General features: G+C 42.1%; 1 protein-coding gene across 2 annotated transcripts in view; it reads left to right on the plus strand.

Annotated features, from left to right (window-relative positions):
* Window positions 1–324: 324 nt before the first annotated feature.
* LOC134360240 (septin-9-like) overlaps window positions 325–16,292 on the plus strand; it is a 341,520-nt gene continuing 325,552 nt past the window's right edge. For both annotated transcript variants that reach the window (XM_063074342.1, XM_063074345.1), the window contains exon 1: window positions 325–515. In XM_063074342.1, the coding sequence (XP_062930412.1) occupies window positions 494–515 (22 nt within the window). In that variant the 5' untranslated portion in view covers window positions 325–493. The remainder of the gene's footprint in view (window positions 516–16,292) is intronic.

The raw sequence follows: 16,292 nt of genomic DNA on the forward strand, positions 1-16,292 counted from the left end.
TTTGAATAGTGAAATTTTCCTATGGTCTATTTAACCGCACTAAGTGAGCTGAACCATGTAGGTAAAATGGGGAGGGTGTATTATGCAAATTAAACAGCCTATTTTCATTGAAGTATGTACAATAATATTTAAAATATGTGAGCATTCTACTGTCTGTTGTGATGAAATAATAGTCTGTATTAAAATATTTTTATCAAACATTTATGAAATGGAGACATAGGTGTTCTGTAATTTCCCTGCTGTTTTAACTAAGTTGGGCAAAGCCAAAGATGTCTAAGTTCATCTGATTAGGAAAGGTGTGTACTGATTAATGGGAGTGTTTCATGAGCAGTTGGACCGTGTAAAAGAGCTCCTTTTGCTGATCTTTGTATGAAGAATTTGTGAATCGGTCAGCTTCCTGTGAAACTGCACTTTTTTTTTGATTATTGAATACAGTGGAAGTAACCTAACTTGATCCTAAGGACTCTTGCTGTATGCAATTCAGAAATCAGCCATGAAGAAAAGTTCGTTTTCGGGTGAGTCAAGTGATTTTGTTTGTTTGATATATTGGAAGGATAGTCATTCCATTTGCAAGTTGTCAATATACTTTGAAGGATTTTAATTTTTTTTGGTAGCAAGAATTGGTAGAAAGTTCTTATGAGTTTATATGCAGTACTTGAAAAGAGTTACAAGTTTTTTGCTCAATGGATTGCACTTCTTTTAGAAAATGAATAAATAAAAAGCTCTGTAAAATTTTAATTAAAAATAAGTAATGACTAAATATTCATATCAGCTTTCCGTTTGGCCTCTGATGACTAATTGTAAAGTCTGTTAACATGACTATGCCCATCCCAGCTTGTGTGGAGTTGATTGCAACAACTAGGCAGCAGCTGAATCACAGAATTTGATCTGAGCCAAAATGTATACTTCCATGGTTGTAAATTTATTTTGCGAAGTAAATAAAGGAAATGAGTTGTCAGTTCAGTGCTGTGATAGCTAGGAGTATTCATTGTATACAGTTGCTCAGATTTGGTTGTTTTATTTAAGAGGGCAATACATACTGTTCATCTGTCCTCTGTGTTTGCCTGGGCAAGATTCAACCTACACACTGTATGACAACTTCAGTCTATTTATATGATGCAGTTTTATAAATACAGATTTTATGCTAAACATCTCTCTACTTTGATGTACTTTTGATCTAGGTGTGCAAGTCTGAAAGGTCTTAAATATGATAATACCTTTATCCTATTGTTAGCTGTCTGCATCTTTCTATTCCAAGTATGCAGTATAAAATATTTGGAAGGTAACTAAGTTTTTTTTTGGAACATGTTTGAAACTGTCCAAGTTGCCTACAACTTCTGGTCTTCTTTTAAATATAGCAGTGTTAGCTATTTCAATTTTGGGTTCTTAATACCTTTTTCCAACAGATTCTAACCCATTCAAACAGCTTTTTAAATTTTCTGTACTTGAAAGCTTTCATTTTGCATTAATACAACAAAGGTATTTTACTATCTGCCTGCAGAACAGATTCCCTCTGTAACGCAAGGGGTTCTGCAGTTGCTGGAAATCCAAAGTAACACACACAGATTGCTGAAGGAACTCAGCAGGTCAGGTAGCATCTATGGAGGGGAATAAACAGTCAACAATTCAGGATGGACTGGATAGGAAGAGGGGGAGAAGACAGAATAAGAGAGTGTGGGGAGGTGAAGCAGTGGAAGCTGACAGGTGACAGGAGAGGTAGAAGGTAGGTTGGGTGGGGGAGGAGGGATGAAGTGTGAAGCTGGCAGGTGATAGGTGGAAAAGGGTAAAGGGCTGAAGAAGAAGGAATCTGATAGGATAGTGGACTTTTAGCAGACAGGGAAGGGCGAAGGGCAGCAGAGGGAGGTGGTAGGTAGGTGAGAAGAGAAGGAGTAAGGGTGAAGCCAGAATGGGGAATGAAAAGTGGGAGAAGGGGAGGGAGGCAAATTACTGGATTAGAGCAATATTTATGCCGTCAGGATAGTGGTTACCCAAAGGGAACATTATGTGTTGCTCCTCCAACCTGAGCATGGCATCATCGTGCAGCAGAGGAGGCCATAGAGTGCTATTTCAGAATGGATATGGGAAATGGAAGTAGAATTAAACTGCAGAGATTCATTCTGCAACTTTACACTTAATTTGTTTTTTTTGTTAAATGATATATTAAGTTCTTTTTAAGCAAACAATTTATGAATTTTGGATGTGGCAAGTACCTAACTTGATGTAGCAAGCTTTTTCCACATCAAAAGGGAAGTCAAATTGAAGTATATAGTAACACACATCAAAGTTGCTGGTGAACGCAGCAGGCCAGGCAGCATCTGTAGGAAGAGGTGCAGTCGATGTTTCAGGCCGAGACCCTACGAAGGATCTCGGCCTGAAACGTCGACTGCACCTCTTCCTACAGATGCTGCCTGGCCTGTTGCGTTCACCAGCAACTTTGATGTGTGTTGCTTGAATTTCCAGCATCTGCAGAATTCCTGGTGTTTGAAGTATATAGTAATTTTTTTCCTTGGCATACCTTAGTATATTTTAAAAGAGCTTCTTGATTGCAACATTTATTTGGCAGAAAGACTACTCAGTTAGTGAATTGTTTTGCTATAAACTCCACTGCTTACTATAACAATTCTTTCCATTTGAGCTCTGCGTATGAGATTATTGGCAGCCAGCTAAAAACGTCTGACCTGGAAGGTTTTAGCTCATATATTGAAATTCCTGAGGAACCTCTTCATGCCCGTGTTCAGTTTGCAATGCATGGCACATGAAGGATAAGTGAATCTTTGTGTTGGCAATGTACAAAAAACTACAGCACAAAATGCTTAAGTTTATATTCTTTTAAAAGTCCTATAGTATTTGAATAAATTGAGTACTAACTGCAAATACAATGTCAAATCTGTAGGAGAATGTTACTAAAGATAAATGTTCTCACTTGAAACTAGACTCCACTAATATGAATAGTTTAACATTTTCTGAACTTGTTGTGTTTAAAAAGTCCTCCTCGAACACAATTATTATCAGCTTTTTAACACTGATACTGCAAAATGTTTATGATGAGGCAAATCAAAGTTTTCTCTTTAAATCCAAATGTACACATTATACTTTTATCTATTTTATGGAAAGTTGTATTTAAAGCAATGTTTGCTTTTAATCTATCTGCTGAAATCCTGGATATAGTTGACTGAGTCTTCATTTGATCTACCATACTGTATACATTCAAAATTTGAACATTGCTATTTTTTGTGAGAAGACATTTCTAACAATGCAGTCTATCCCTTGTTTATATATGTAGTTTGAATTCTGGTGTGTCAGCAGTTAAACTTTATGCACCCCAGCTGTTATGTGAATGAAAGGCATAAGCTCACATTTGGCATAAACATTTCTAGGATGGGAAAATGTGAGGATGGCCAACCACAGACAGAGTATTCCTCCAATCACTGTTTTGGATCTTGGAAAAAGAAACTTCAATTTAGCGAAGTAGTGGAAGACTTCTGTCACTTGTGGTTCTCTACTCAAGTAAGCAGCATTCTTTCAGCGAGGGGAGAAAATTCAGAGAGATGTATTTCATAAGAATTTTTTATGAGGAAATTAAGATCTTGTTTTCTGCCTGTTTAGGAACAAAATTGACTCCAGTATAGAAGAAACTAAGCATGGTGTGATAGCAGACATCCCACCTCTCCCGAATGTTCCGGGGGCCTCCCGCATTTGAATAGTGGCTCCCTGATGACCACAAATTATACGGAAATCAAGTTTTTGGGAGCAAGCGAGCGAGAGAAAACAAGCGAGAGAGAAAGCAAGCGAGAGAGCGAGAGAGCAAGTAAGCGAGAGCACGAGAGAGTGAGCGAGAGAGCAAGCAAGTGAGAGTGCGAGAGAGCGAGCGAGCGAGAGCAAGCGAGAGCGTGAGAGAGAAAGCAAGCAGGAGTGTGAGAGAAAAAGCAAGTGAGAGCACGCGAGCGACCACGAGAGAGAGAGAGAGAGAGAGAGCGCGCCATGGCAGAGTGTTCCAAAAAAAAAAGAAAATATAAAACATATGTCACCCCAGACTACCCTGCCTAATAGGGGTAAAAATTAATGACAGTGCTGGTCGCTGCACTGTTTGCAACAGTGACTTTTCTATTGCCCATGGTGGGTTAGGACTGTAAAAGACATGTTGAGGTGAGTTTAACAGGTGTCATTCGTTTATTAGCATAGCTAACGTTATTTAAACTAGCTGGCTAGCTGCTAAGGAGCTACTCTATTGCAGACATCCCACCTCTCCCAGAAGTCTCCTGCAAATCGTTGGTGCTACCTCCCTGAAATGAGTTTTTGCAGGGTGGGATGTCTGTGATAGGGAAACTATTGATCACTGTCTGGCTATCAGACTTAACATAGTCATGTAGGGGAAAAGAGTGGAGGCCTGGGGTTTGTCAGGTTTTAGAAGATGTGTACAGATGACGGAGGTGGTATAGTAAGGCAGAGCATATTTTTGACTGGGAAAGATGTTCATCGGGGAGCCAAAGAAGGAAGTCTTAATTGGGGGAGAGGTGGGTGCAAATGTGAGGTATGCTCATGAGGGAACACTTGGAGGAGAACTAAGCTGGAAGGAGATGGTTGACTCTGATTTCCCAGCTGTAAGTTTGAGGTCCTGTTATACCGCGTTGAAGCAGGCTCCAGCTTTTTAGCTGATGCTTATTTCAGTCTGCACAGAAGAAATGTTTGCAACTGGAAAGTTGGGAGGGTGGAGAAATACCTGCCACTTGCATGGATGATGTTTCTTCAATAACCAGGAAAAAGAACATTCTATCTGCCCTTTACTGTCTGTGGCTGCAGGTTATACTGTACTAACATAGGGATAGACTGCAGTAACTTCCCATTTAGGGAAAGGGTCTCCAAAATCTAGGATGACTTTCACTTGCAAAGAACAGAATGATTGAGAATGTTCAAGCCACAGGGCTTCTTGGCTTGTAAATATGGGCATTCCATCAATGACAGCACTGCAGGCATGACGTCGATAAGGTGGCTCATTTTTTCTTGCTTGGGAATGTTAAGGTTTGTGCAGACGTTGCTGATGTTAATGATGGTGGTAGGGTCCCATTAACAAAACCATTTATTCATTTCAAGGTAGCTTTGGAATGGTCAGTGGGTCCATTATTAACAACACCCAGCATAATTTCATCTCGCAGTTTTTAAAAAATTCACCCAAACCAAAAATGTGTTTTTCTTGTAAAATGTAGCACTTGGTAAATGAGTAAATCTATAGTTTATGATTCTCCTTCCAAGAAGTGACAGCATGGTTGTAAATATGGTTCTGTAGGGTTCACCATTCACGATACAAAGTTATTTATCATGTGCATATCAAATGCGCAGTTAAATATGTTGTTCGCGTTAACAACCAACAGACCTGAGGTTGTGCTGAGGCAGCTCATTAGTCTCATCACATAGACATGGTCTGCTGGCACTGACCTACAATGGTTAGCAGAACAACACAAAACACAACAAGCAACCAAACAACAACAGCAAAACAAGCCCCATTTCTCCCACCCACCTGCACACATACACAGCCATACAATCCCAAGACAGGCTGTTTTCGGCCTCCAGTTGACTCTGACTCAGACGCACAGACACTGGGACTTCGAGCTCCCCCAGCTGACTTACAGAGGTTCACAGACCTGGACTCCACCCAACAGGGCTCAACGTTCAGATTTCTAATTTAACCCTCGGGCATTGATCCTTAGCATTAAAACTGAATGCTAGGCCTCGAACTCGAGACTTGGGGATGACAGGACTCCATACTCTAGGCCTTAAATTCCGGTCTACCAATTTGTGAACCTGGAGGTCACCAGATCTCATTCCTCCTGCCCCCATAGAACCTGCCAACAACTGACTGACCCTGAGGGCTGACATCAACCCTCGTTCACACTGGTCTGCTGACCTGACATCTGTCTATGGATGTCCCACATCTGCATCATTGGGCCTTTGAAAACAGAGTAGAGGTCTATACTTTAGCCTGAACTCTAATTCCCCTACATCTCTGACTCTTAAATCCAAGCACCCGTCTGTCACCAAAACCAATCCCACGAATCAAATAGGAATCAATAAATTCTGAGCCACAACTTCAACAGAGATTGCAGCTCCACGCCATCTTCAAAATTCAAAATTGTTTAATATGATTTCTAGTGCACAAGTGTAAAAGAGAACAAGATAATGTTACTCTGGATCCAATGCAGCACAAAACCTCAGTAAGATAAATAGCACAATTACAGAAGTCACAATAAATGTAAATAGATTATATTTCTGTAAAGTGACGCTTGGCACAGGAATGTCTGTACATAAGGTGACTGACAGGAAATGATAAAGTAGTGGTGGTGGGGGTGCAGAGGGGTGAATTAATGCGTGGAGGTGTTGATCAGCCTTGCTGCTCGGGGAAAGTAACGGTATTTGAGTCTGGTTGTTCTGGAATGGATGCTGTGTAACCTCCTCCCTGATGGGAGTGGGACATACAATCCATGAGCCGGGAGGGTGGGGTCCTTCCTTGTATTGCTGGCCATTTTCCAGCACCTCTCTGTATATGTGTCCATGGTGTCAGGTAGACTAGTGCCGGGAATGCATTGGGCAGTTTTGACTAGCCATTGAAGAGTCTTCCTGTCTGCCATGATGCTGCAAGTTGGGATGCTCCCTACTGCGCGTCTATAGAATGACATGAGTATAGATATGTATAGTCCAGCTCCCTTCAGCCTCCTCGGAATGTAGAGGCATTGGCGAGGTTTCCTGATTCTGTTGGATGACTTCTAGGAGCATGAGCAGTTGTAGTGGTCCTACGAGTTTGAAACTGCTCGCAGTTTCCCCCCCTGTGCTGCCGATGTAAAGGGGGGTGTGAGTGGTACGAGTTCTCCTGAAGTCGCTAACCATCCCCATTCTCTTTCTCGCAGTGCACAAGAGGTTATTTGCCTGGATCCAGCGTTCTATCTCTTCCACCTCCTCACTGTAAGCCATCTCATTGTTGTTGGTGATGAGCCCCCAGCACTGCCAAGTCAGCAGTGAACTTGACAATGTGAAATGGCCTGCTTCTGTCACTCCATCAGCTGAAATACCAAGGCCAGGTCGCTATCGCCGTATCTGGTAACCATAGAATCTCTAATCCACTAAGCACTGCTACTAACTCTGCTGCTGGCAGATTAAAATTAACTTTGTCTAAGAATTCAGCAGTTCCGTATTCGTGGAGCTTTGGTTGACTGAAATCCCTGACTAGAAACTAGCTGTAGAAGCCATTGCATCTCTACATGCTGCCATTTTATTGATACTTGGGGGAAAGAAAATTATTATTTTATATTGGTAAGTGCAGTCCCAGATGTGAGCATTTGACTTTGGCGCTGTATCATTCTTTTGGAATAAGAATACATTTTTGCTGTAAACTCAATTTCCATTGTAAGGAGAGCAGACAGTTTATGACAGACTTTCCTAGTTATTCACACAACCATTGTTCATCTGGGTAATCTTATTTTAGTAGATCTGTACCATAACTTTGCTTTTGAGATTGATGGGGAATTTCTGCTAGGGTGAAATTGGCAATCTGTACATAAAATACACTCTATACTTTAGATTTGGGTGTTTTAGAACTTAACTCCATATATTGGTCGGATCTGGTTTGGAGCAATGAAGTGTAAAGCACTAGGAGATATTTAAGGGTTGGGTTTTGGTAAGGTTATCTATTGAAATAAAACACTCCACAGACATGACATAAGTCAAGTGTTTCAAAGAGTCTTAAAGCATCAGCTGTTTTCCTGAGACTCCCTACTGGAATATAACGTGCTGACTGATGTTTGAAAATTACAATAAACAAAGTAAGTTCTACTTTTCTGCAACTCCTTTGTCTGCAATTCAGCTGGAAATTTTTGAAGCTTAAGCCACATGTTAGCTAGGACCCTGCTCATCACAAATAAACAATTGAAATGATTGTCTGGTTCACCACCTGGTACTAATGTCAGTTTGAAATACTTGGTAATCTTTCCATGTGAATGTTTAGGTTCATTAATTTATAGCAGTAAGATTCTTGTATATTTAAATATATATGAGCAACACACACAAAATGCTGGAGGAACTCAGCAGGCCAGGCAGCATCGGGGGAAAAGAGTGCAGAGGACATTTCGGGCTGAAGCCCTTCGGCAGGACTGGAGAATAAAAGCTGAGGAGTGGGGCGGGGAGGGGAGAGAGAACCACAAGGTGATAGGTGAAACCTGGAGGGCAAGGGATGACGTAAAGAGCTGGGAAGTTAATTGGTGAAAGAGACAGAAGGCCATGGAAAAAACAAAAAGTGGGAGGAGCACCAGACGGAGGCAATGGGCCTGCAAGGAGATAAAGTGACAGAAGGAAAAGGGGATGGCAAATGGTGAAGGGATGGGGGGCATTACCGGAAGTTTGAGAAATCGATGTTCATGCCATCAGGCTGGAGGCTACCCAAACGAAATATAAGGTGCTGTTCCTCCATCCTAAGTGCGGCTTTATTATGACAGTGGAGGAGGCCATGGATGGACATATGGGAATGGGAAGTGGAATTAAAATGGGTGGCCACTGGGAGATCCTACTCCTTCTGGCAGATGAAGCATAGGTGCTCATTGAAGTGGTTTCCCAATCTACATCGAATTTCACCAACATACAGGAGATCACACCAGGAGCACCAGACCCAGTAAATGACCCCAACAGACTCACAGGTGAAGTGTTGCCTCGCCTGGGAGGACTGTTTAATTGGAAAAATATATACTTAGTTTGAGACTAACTAGTGATCTCGCACCAAAATGTTTAGAAAAAGCCTTGTCAAAGGCACATTGATGAGCATATTATGTGCAAACTTGCCTAATGATTTAATCAGTTAGCTTCAGCAGTCAATTTTACAGGTAGACCTTCCAATGCCACCGGTTCATAAACCAACATGCAATATTTGCCAAAAATCGAATTGACTGAGTGAGAAAAATCAGGTGCAAATCACAGTGTTTGCACTATTCAAGTAAGTAGTGTGACAATTTTTAAAATCTGGTTCTCAGGTGGTTGGGAGATATTCTGAATATAACGAAAAATTTGAGTGGAAAACATTCAACCAAAAGTGTTGAATTTAAAGAGCTAACTTGCAGATTATTTGAAAGAAAAAGTAAATTTATTCTGAGATGTTGCAGGTTTAGAGCAATGGTATTAATCAGAATAGATATTCCAATAAATATCGTGCCACTAATATTTGGTGTTGGCATAGTGTTGAAAAAGTAACTGCTACCGGCACGCTTCCCAGGCAAAATGTGCCCAAGAGAAGATCAATCCACGGCTGATCTGGATAGTACAGAGTCCACAGCACAGATTATACAGCATAAAAACAGGCCCTTGGCCCAACTCGTCCACATTGATACAGTTGCCAACCTTAGCTAGTCCATGTGCCTGCAATTAGCCCATATCACTCTAAACCTTTTCTCTTCATGTTCCTGTCTAAACTGTCTTTTAAGCATTTTAGTCACATCTGCTGCCTTCACTTCCTCTGGCAGTTCATTTCACTATTCCACTGCCTTTTGTGCAGGCAAATTGTCACTCATGTCCCCTTACTATAATTCCCTTCTCGCCTCAAACCAATGTCCTCTAGAATTAGGTTCTTTTACCCTGGAGGGAAAATCTGTGACCACCCATCTTTTCTATGCCCCTTATGATTTTTGTATCTCTCTATAAGGTCACCCCTCAGCCTCTTGTACCTTTCAATTTCTATTGGCAAACCCCAGCACTGAATAACTTGATATCAAATATCTTTACTGGGTTTGGATAAGCTGGTTGCTTTGTGGTGTGAAAACTGGGTGCTAAAGCATGTGCCTGTTTAGAATTCCTACAAAAGGCTTTCAGAAGTTTTAAGCCATTTTCTGCAGGTGAAAAAGATATACAGTTGTTTTTCTGGCTTAATTTGCAACCTTATATGCAGATTCTCTGCTGAGATGAGCATAAATATTAATTAAACCATTCACTACCTACTATAGATTTTTCCTTGATCAATCATCTCTAAGGCCCTATAGGAAACTCTTAAGTCTTCAAAGTGACTAATTGAGCATTTATCTATATTTTGGGTGTTCTCCTGTCATTCACATTACACATCATGGAGGATGAGGATCTTGCCTGCCTGATGTAAAACCCTCTGGTTTCCCGCAACTAATGACGAGAATCTTGGTGCTTTAAAATTGTAATCCCTTTGGAGCGATTCTGCTGCTGAACACAAGATCTTAATATTCCTTGCTTATTTTTGAGAAAACACCACCAGCTTCATTTATTTATTTTTTAAGAGCCACGGGTTGGTTATCACACAACTGAGCTGAATAATAACCTGTCAACTGAGTTCAGCAATAATTCCAACCTCATTACTGTCACTTGAAGCTCAAGTCTCATTCATGGTACATCTCAGCTGGAATATTTTTTGGTTGTCAGATGAATCTACTGGAATCATTTCAATTCAAACACGTTATTCGGTTGGCAATAATGTAGGCTGTTTGTTAAATATTTATGCTATTTGTAAAACCTTTCAAAGTCCGTTTTTTGCAAAGAAAATTCAATATGGGTACAGTCACCTCTGTACAAATGATATATTATCTGAAGCATGGCTGTCAGGCTGGTTTCTTTGTTCCTTTCACTGCTTGCCCAAACCTGTGCACGCCTTCCTCCTGTAACTCGTGTGTGATTTAACCTTGAACTAATCATGGGACAATTTACAATGATTAACCTACTAACTGGTACGTCTTTGGACTGGAAGGAAACTGAAGGACCCGGAGAAAAGCCACACGTTCCAAGGGGATGTTGGAACTCCGAAGTCTCAAGCTGTAGTAACGTCGTGCTAACTGCTGCACTGGTTCTCTCGGCCAGGCTCAGGTCGGGATTACACTGGTTCGTGTTGTTGGCTTTGATCCTACCGATAGAACACAGTTCTTTGTCTTGCATTTCAAAAGAGGACAGATGTGCAGTTTGGGAATGATCTTTAACAAGAAAAGTAGGATTAATTGCCAGAGGGCCTTGAATTCTATGTAGGGCCCTGCTCATTTAGACTTGGGGCGGGGGTGGGGTTTTGATTCCTTTTTCATCACCAGGATTTTGCAATTTGTGATATTCTAATATAGATTAAGCTGGATAGTTTTTACTAAAGGTTTCTAATTTATTTACAGAATATAGGCATTTTTGGCAAGGGCAGCATATAACCTACTAATTTAATTTGAGATGCTGATGAACCAGTTTCTTACTCCACCTCAGGCTATGTAGTGAAGCTTCACATATTGGATAATTGTTACAGCAGTGTTTGGACGCAGTGTTGAAGAAACAGAATGATGATGTGAGCAGTATCTTAGCAGCCATGACCATGCAAATGAAAAGTAATTCAACATTCTGAACCAAACCTCAAAGACTTGAGAATTGGGGAGTGAGTCACTTGCTCCAGGATATACAGTTCATAATCTGTAACCTAAAACTAAACATTTACCTAGTTATCTATTTGATGAGAGCCCCTAAGAGATGGTGGGACTGCTAGCATTGAAGTACGGATTGAATGCCAAAGTGAGCTGGCTAAACACTGAAATAAAATGAGCATCTTGACCTGAATACTTCTAACATTTCTTGCTCTTTATCTCATTTTCTAGCATCTGCAGATTTTTAGTTGTTATTTGTTGGTCATATTTTCTCTTGTCTATGATCACTATTACTAGGCATTTGTGTGATGTGGTTATTAGCGGTCACTTATTACCTTGTACTGCATAATGGCACAAATTCTTCCAATTCAATTGAACATGTAATTGTCTCTGCTTACCACAACACAGGGATATCAGGATAGACTCATTTTTACATCAAAATTGAATCATCAGCTGCTCACATTCTCTTCCTGCACATAATCCCTCCACAGAATCTGTCTTCCACCACTCATTTCCTTCAATCGTTATCACTGACCATCCCTGTCCATTCTCAAGTTGCCACAAAGTTTCCAAGTGATATTTATTTTATAAGGAGAATCTCTTGATTCCAACTTTTTCTTGTAGCTGTTTCTATTGATTCTACTTGTGGAGCATAGTAGTGGTATTTTTTTAATGAATGTTTATTAAAGTTCAGTGCTTTATCTCACTGACACTGTCCCTTCCTTTCTCAGCTCACCACCTCCTTTCCCATTGCCCTCCTCCTCTTCCTGTTCCTCCTGAGCTTTACCAGAGGCCAACAAATTCCATGGATGTCATAAGCCCTTATGACAAATTGCAACCATATTCTATTATGTCTTTTATCTGGATTGAGATATGTCTCTTTCCTCTTGGATAATTTGATTTTCCTTAACATTTTCCTTCTGCTTAAGTGGCCAAACTGTAACAAATTGCTTGCTGCTGAATTACTCAGGATGCTGAATCTCCTACCTTTAGTCCATGGGTCATATTCTTGAGATTTCCTATATGGTTCAAATGTGTTTTTCAAAACAAACAGTTCCGTATTGCTTGTGTTCAAAGATGATGTTCTATCTTTCTCATAAAATATGATCCATAAGCTACTCTACAACTCAGTCCAGACAGAATATTTAATGATATTCCAATGTATTTCTTTTATATATGAAGACCTTGTAGTCAAAGATTGTTCCAGAAAAAAACATCTTTTTAAATCAAATTTATTGCACTGTCCCATTCAATAATCTATGATTTATTGAGTAGCAAAAGAGCTATTATTTTAACTTGATATGAATTAAAATTTATGAATTTCAGAACAATCCATGTGCTATTTAGGAAGTACCACCTGACAACATCTGGCCCAGGCTAAAGGCTATGGTTACCTCATCAGGTAACTGAAGAGAGCACCCGGTTATGATACATGTGACATCTGATTCACCAGTGACTGGATGGCAACTGAGAAAGGTTGGTGATGCTAAAAGACAGCTGACCTCCGGAAAAGACTGGCACGGACACACAAGGCTGGTGTGAGGCACTTGCAAAAGGGCACCATACAAGCTATGGGTGCACTAAATACACAATACCCCCAGAATCTCCCAAGAGGAGGGGTGAGGATGAGAGATTCAATAGGACAGATATAATGGTAACGACCAGGACTGGAAATACGATAACAAGAAGACTCAAGCAAACAACACCAACCGATAAGGCATTCATTGTGAAGTGCCTTTGCGGCAAAATCTGCAAAAACATCAAAGGCCTCGAGATACACCACAGTAGGTCCAGCTGTGGAACAAAGGCAACTCAAGTGCAACACATGGGCTTAACATCCGGTGAGAGGATGGAGAACTCCAGCAAGGAAGTATCCACAGAGCTGAAGATCTCTACGCATTTGAGCTACCGCAGAAGCCAAAGAACGGACCAAGTGAGTGCCAGTTCTAACACCCTAATCCATTCATTGAGGAAAGAGGATCAGGTGGCCTATATCATCAGACAATGTAACACTTTCAGTACGCTGGATGAACTCAACAGGTCGGGCAGCATCAGTTAGAAATGATGAGTCGACGTTTCAGGCCGGAACCCTTCGTCAGGACTGAAGAATGAAAGATGGGGAAGGATTTGAAGAATGCTTGTAGCTTCAGTTGAAAGACCAGTAATTTGAAAGACAAAGGGGTGGGGGAGGGGAAGCATTGACATCATAGCCTGAAAATAATGGGTAGTAGAAGAGGGAGACGGAACCATGAGGGAGCTGGGGGAGGGGGTAGAGTGAAATAGGGATAGAGGAAGGGGGGGGGGGGGAATTACCGGAAGTTGGAGAATTCTATGTTCATACCAAGGGGCTGGAAACTACCTAGACGGTATATAAGGTGTTGCTCTTCCAGCCTGAGTTTAGCTTCATCATGGCAGTAGAGGAGGCCATGTATGGACATATCTGAATGGGAATGGGAAGCGGAGTTGAAGTGGGTGGCTACCGGGAGATCCTGTCTATTGTGGCAGACGGAGTGGAGGTGCTTGACGAAGCAGTCCCCCAATCTGCGTCAGGTTTCACCGATGTAGAGGAGGCCGCACTGGGAGCACCGGATGCAATAGATGACCCCAACAGGCTCACGGGTGAAGTGTTGCCTCACCTGGAAGGACTGTTTGGGGCTCTGAATGGTTGCAAGAGATGAGGTGTAAGGACAGGTGTAGCACTTATGCTTACAGGGATAAGTGCCGGGTGGGAGATCCGTGGGGATGGACGTGTGGATCAGGGAGTCGCGGAGGGACCGATCCCTGTGGAAAGCGGAGAGGGGTGGAGAGGGAAGATGTGCTTAGTGGTGGGGTCCTGTTGAAGGTGGCGGAAGTTGCGGAGGATAATGTGCTGGATCCGGAGGCTGGTGGGGCGGTACGTAAGGACAAGGGGACTCTGTCCCTGTTGTGGTTGCGGGAGGATGGGGTGAGGGCAGAAGCGCGGGAAATGGAGGAGATGTGGGTGAGGGCATCATTGATGATGGTAGAAGGGAAACCACAATCCTTAAAGAAAGAGGACATTTGAGATGTCCTGGAACGGAAAGCCTCATCCTCGGAGCAGATGAGGCAGAGACGGAGGAACTGGGAATAGGGAATGGCATTTTTGCATGTGGTGGGGTGGGAAGAGGTATAGTCGAGGTAGTTATGAGAGTCAGTGGGCTTGCCACAACAGACAGGATCTCTCGGTAGCCACCCACTTCAACTCTGCTTCCCATTCCCATTCAGATATGTCCATACATGGCCTCCTCTACTGCCATGATGAGGCTAAACTCAGGTTGGAGGAGCAACACCTCATATACCGTCTAGGTAGTCTCCAGCCCCTTGGTATGAACATAGAATTCTCCAACTTCCAGTAATTCCCTCCCCCTCCCTTCCTCTATCCCTATTTCACTCTGCCCCCTCCCTCAGCTCCCTCATGGTTCTGCCTCCTTCTTCTACTACCCATTGTTTTCAGGGATATGACGTCAATGCTTCCCCTCCCCCACCTCTTTGTCTTTCAAATTACTGGTCTTTCAACTGAAGCTACAAGCATTCTTCAAATCCTTCCCCATCTTTCATTCTTCAGTCCTGATGAAGGGTTCCGGCCCAAAACGTCAATTCATCGTTTCTAACTGATGCTGCCCGACCTGCTGAGTTCATCCAGCGTACTGAAAGTGTTGCTTTGATCACAGCATCTGCAGATTATTTTGTGTTTATCATCAGACAATGTATCTTGGAATCAGTTTAATGATCACATGGATTGCATCTTGGAAGCTGCATTGGCAGGACCTACAGGAAGATTGACTCCCTCCCAGCTATTGTGTTCAACTTTGCTGAAGTGAAATTCAGCCCATTGGAGAAGAAAAGGGATCTTAAACTATCTTGGCAACCAAATAAGAGGGAAAGAGAGATTCACCATCTGAGAAGTGAAATAAAGACCCTGAGCAAATAATTTAAAAACAGTTCACCTAATGAAAAAGAAGGCGTCAAAGACCTAACTAGCAAATTGTGGGAACAACTGCACAAGACATGATCATCAGTTACCTAGGAGGATTCAAACTACGCTTCACTTCGGCCCACTTTACAACCAGGTGACAAAACTTCCAAAAAGGGAGTCCAACCGGATGTAGCATCTCTCCCATCTCATTTGTCATGGGTATGTACCTCTTCCTATCAGCAGCAGAAGATGTAATCCGAGGCCCAGTGTTGAAACCCGGTATCTGACAACCTGCAATACAGGGGTTCATGGATGACTTTACAGTAACTACGGTAACCCATGTCCAAGCAAATGGGCATTGGAAACCCTGGACAATGTAGCTACCTGAGCTAGGATGACCTTAAAGGCCAGGAAGTCCAGATGCATAGTGATAAAAAAGGGCAAGGTTACTAGCAAGTTCAGTTTTCAAGTACAGGAAAAAGTCATTCCATCCACAGAGGACAACCCTGTAAAGTGTCTTGAAAAGTTGTTTAATGCAACAATGACAGACAGCACCAACATCACCAGCACTGTAAAGCAGACTGAAGAGTGACTGAAGAAGATCGACAAAACTGGACTCCCTGGTAAATTTAAGCTGTCATTGTACTAACATGGTCTTCTACCGAGACTGCTCTGGCTTTTCACAGTGTACAATTTCCCCATGACCACTGTAGAGAGCGTCAAGAGGAAAGTTAACAAGCACCTGCGGAAGTGGCTGGGGACACCCCCTGCCCCCAAGTTTTTCTTCAGTGGGGCTCTACATAAGATCAGGCCAGCTACAGCTGCCGTTGTCATCAGTAGTGAAAGAGTTTCAAGGTGGCAAAGTGTGGAGTTATGTTAACACTGAGAGACTCTGATGACAAGCTAATAAACCAAGTAGGAGTCATAAGATCAGGCTGAAAGTGGGCTGCCAACTCAGCCAAAGACCAGGCAGTGAGCTC

The sequence above is a fragment of the Mobula hypostoma genome, chromosome 22 (genome assembly GCF_963921235.1).
Source record: "Mobula hypostoma chromosome 22, sMobHyp1.1, whole genome shotgun sequence".
In the NCBI taxonomy this organism is placed as follows: domain Eukaryota; kingdom Metazoa; phylum Chordata; class Chondrichthyes; order Myliobatiformes; family Myliobatidae; genus Mobula; species Mobula hypostoma.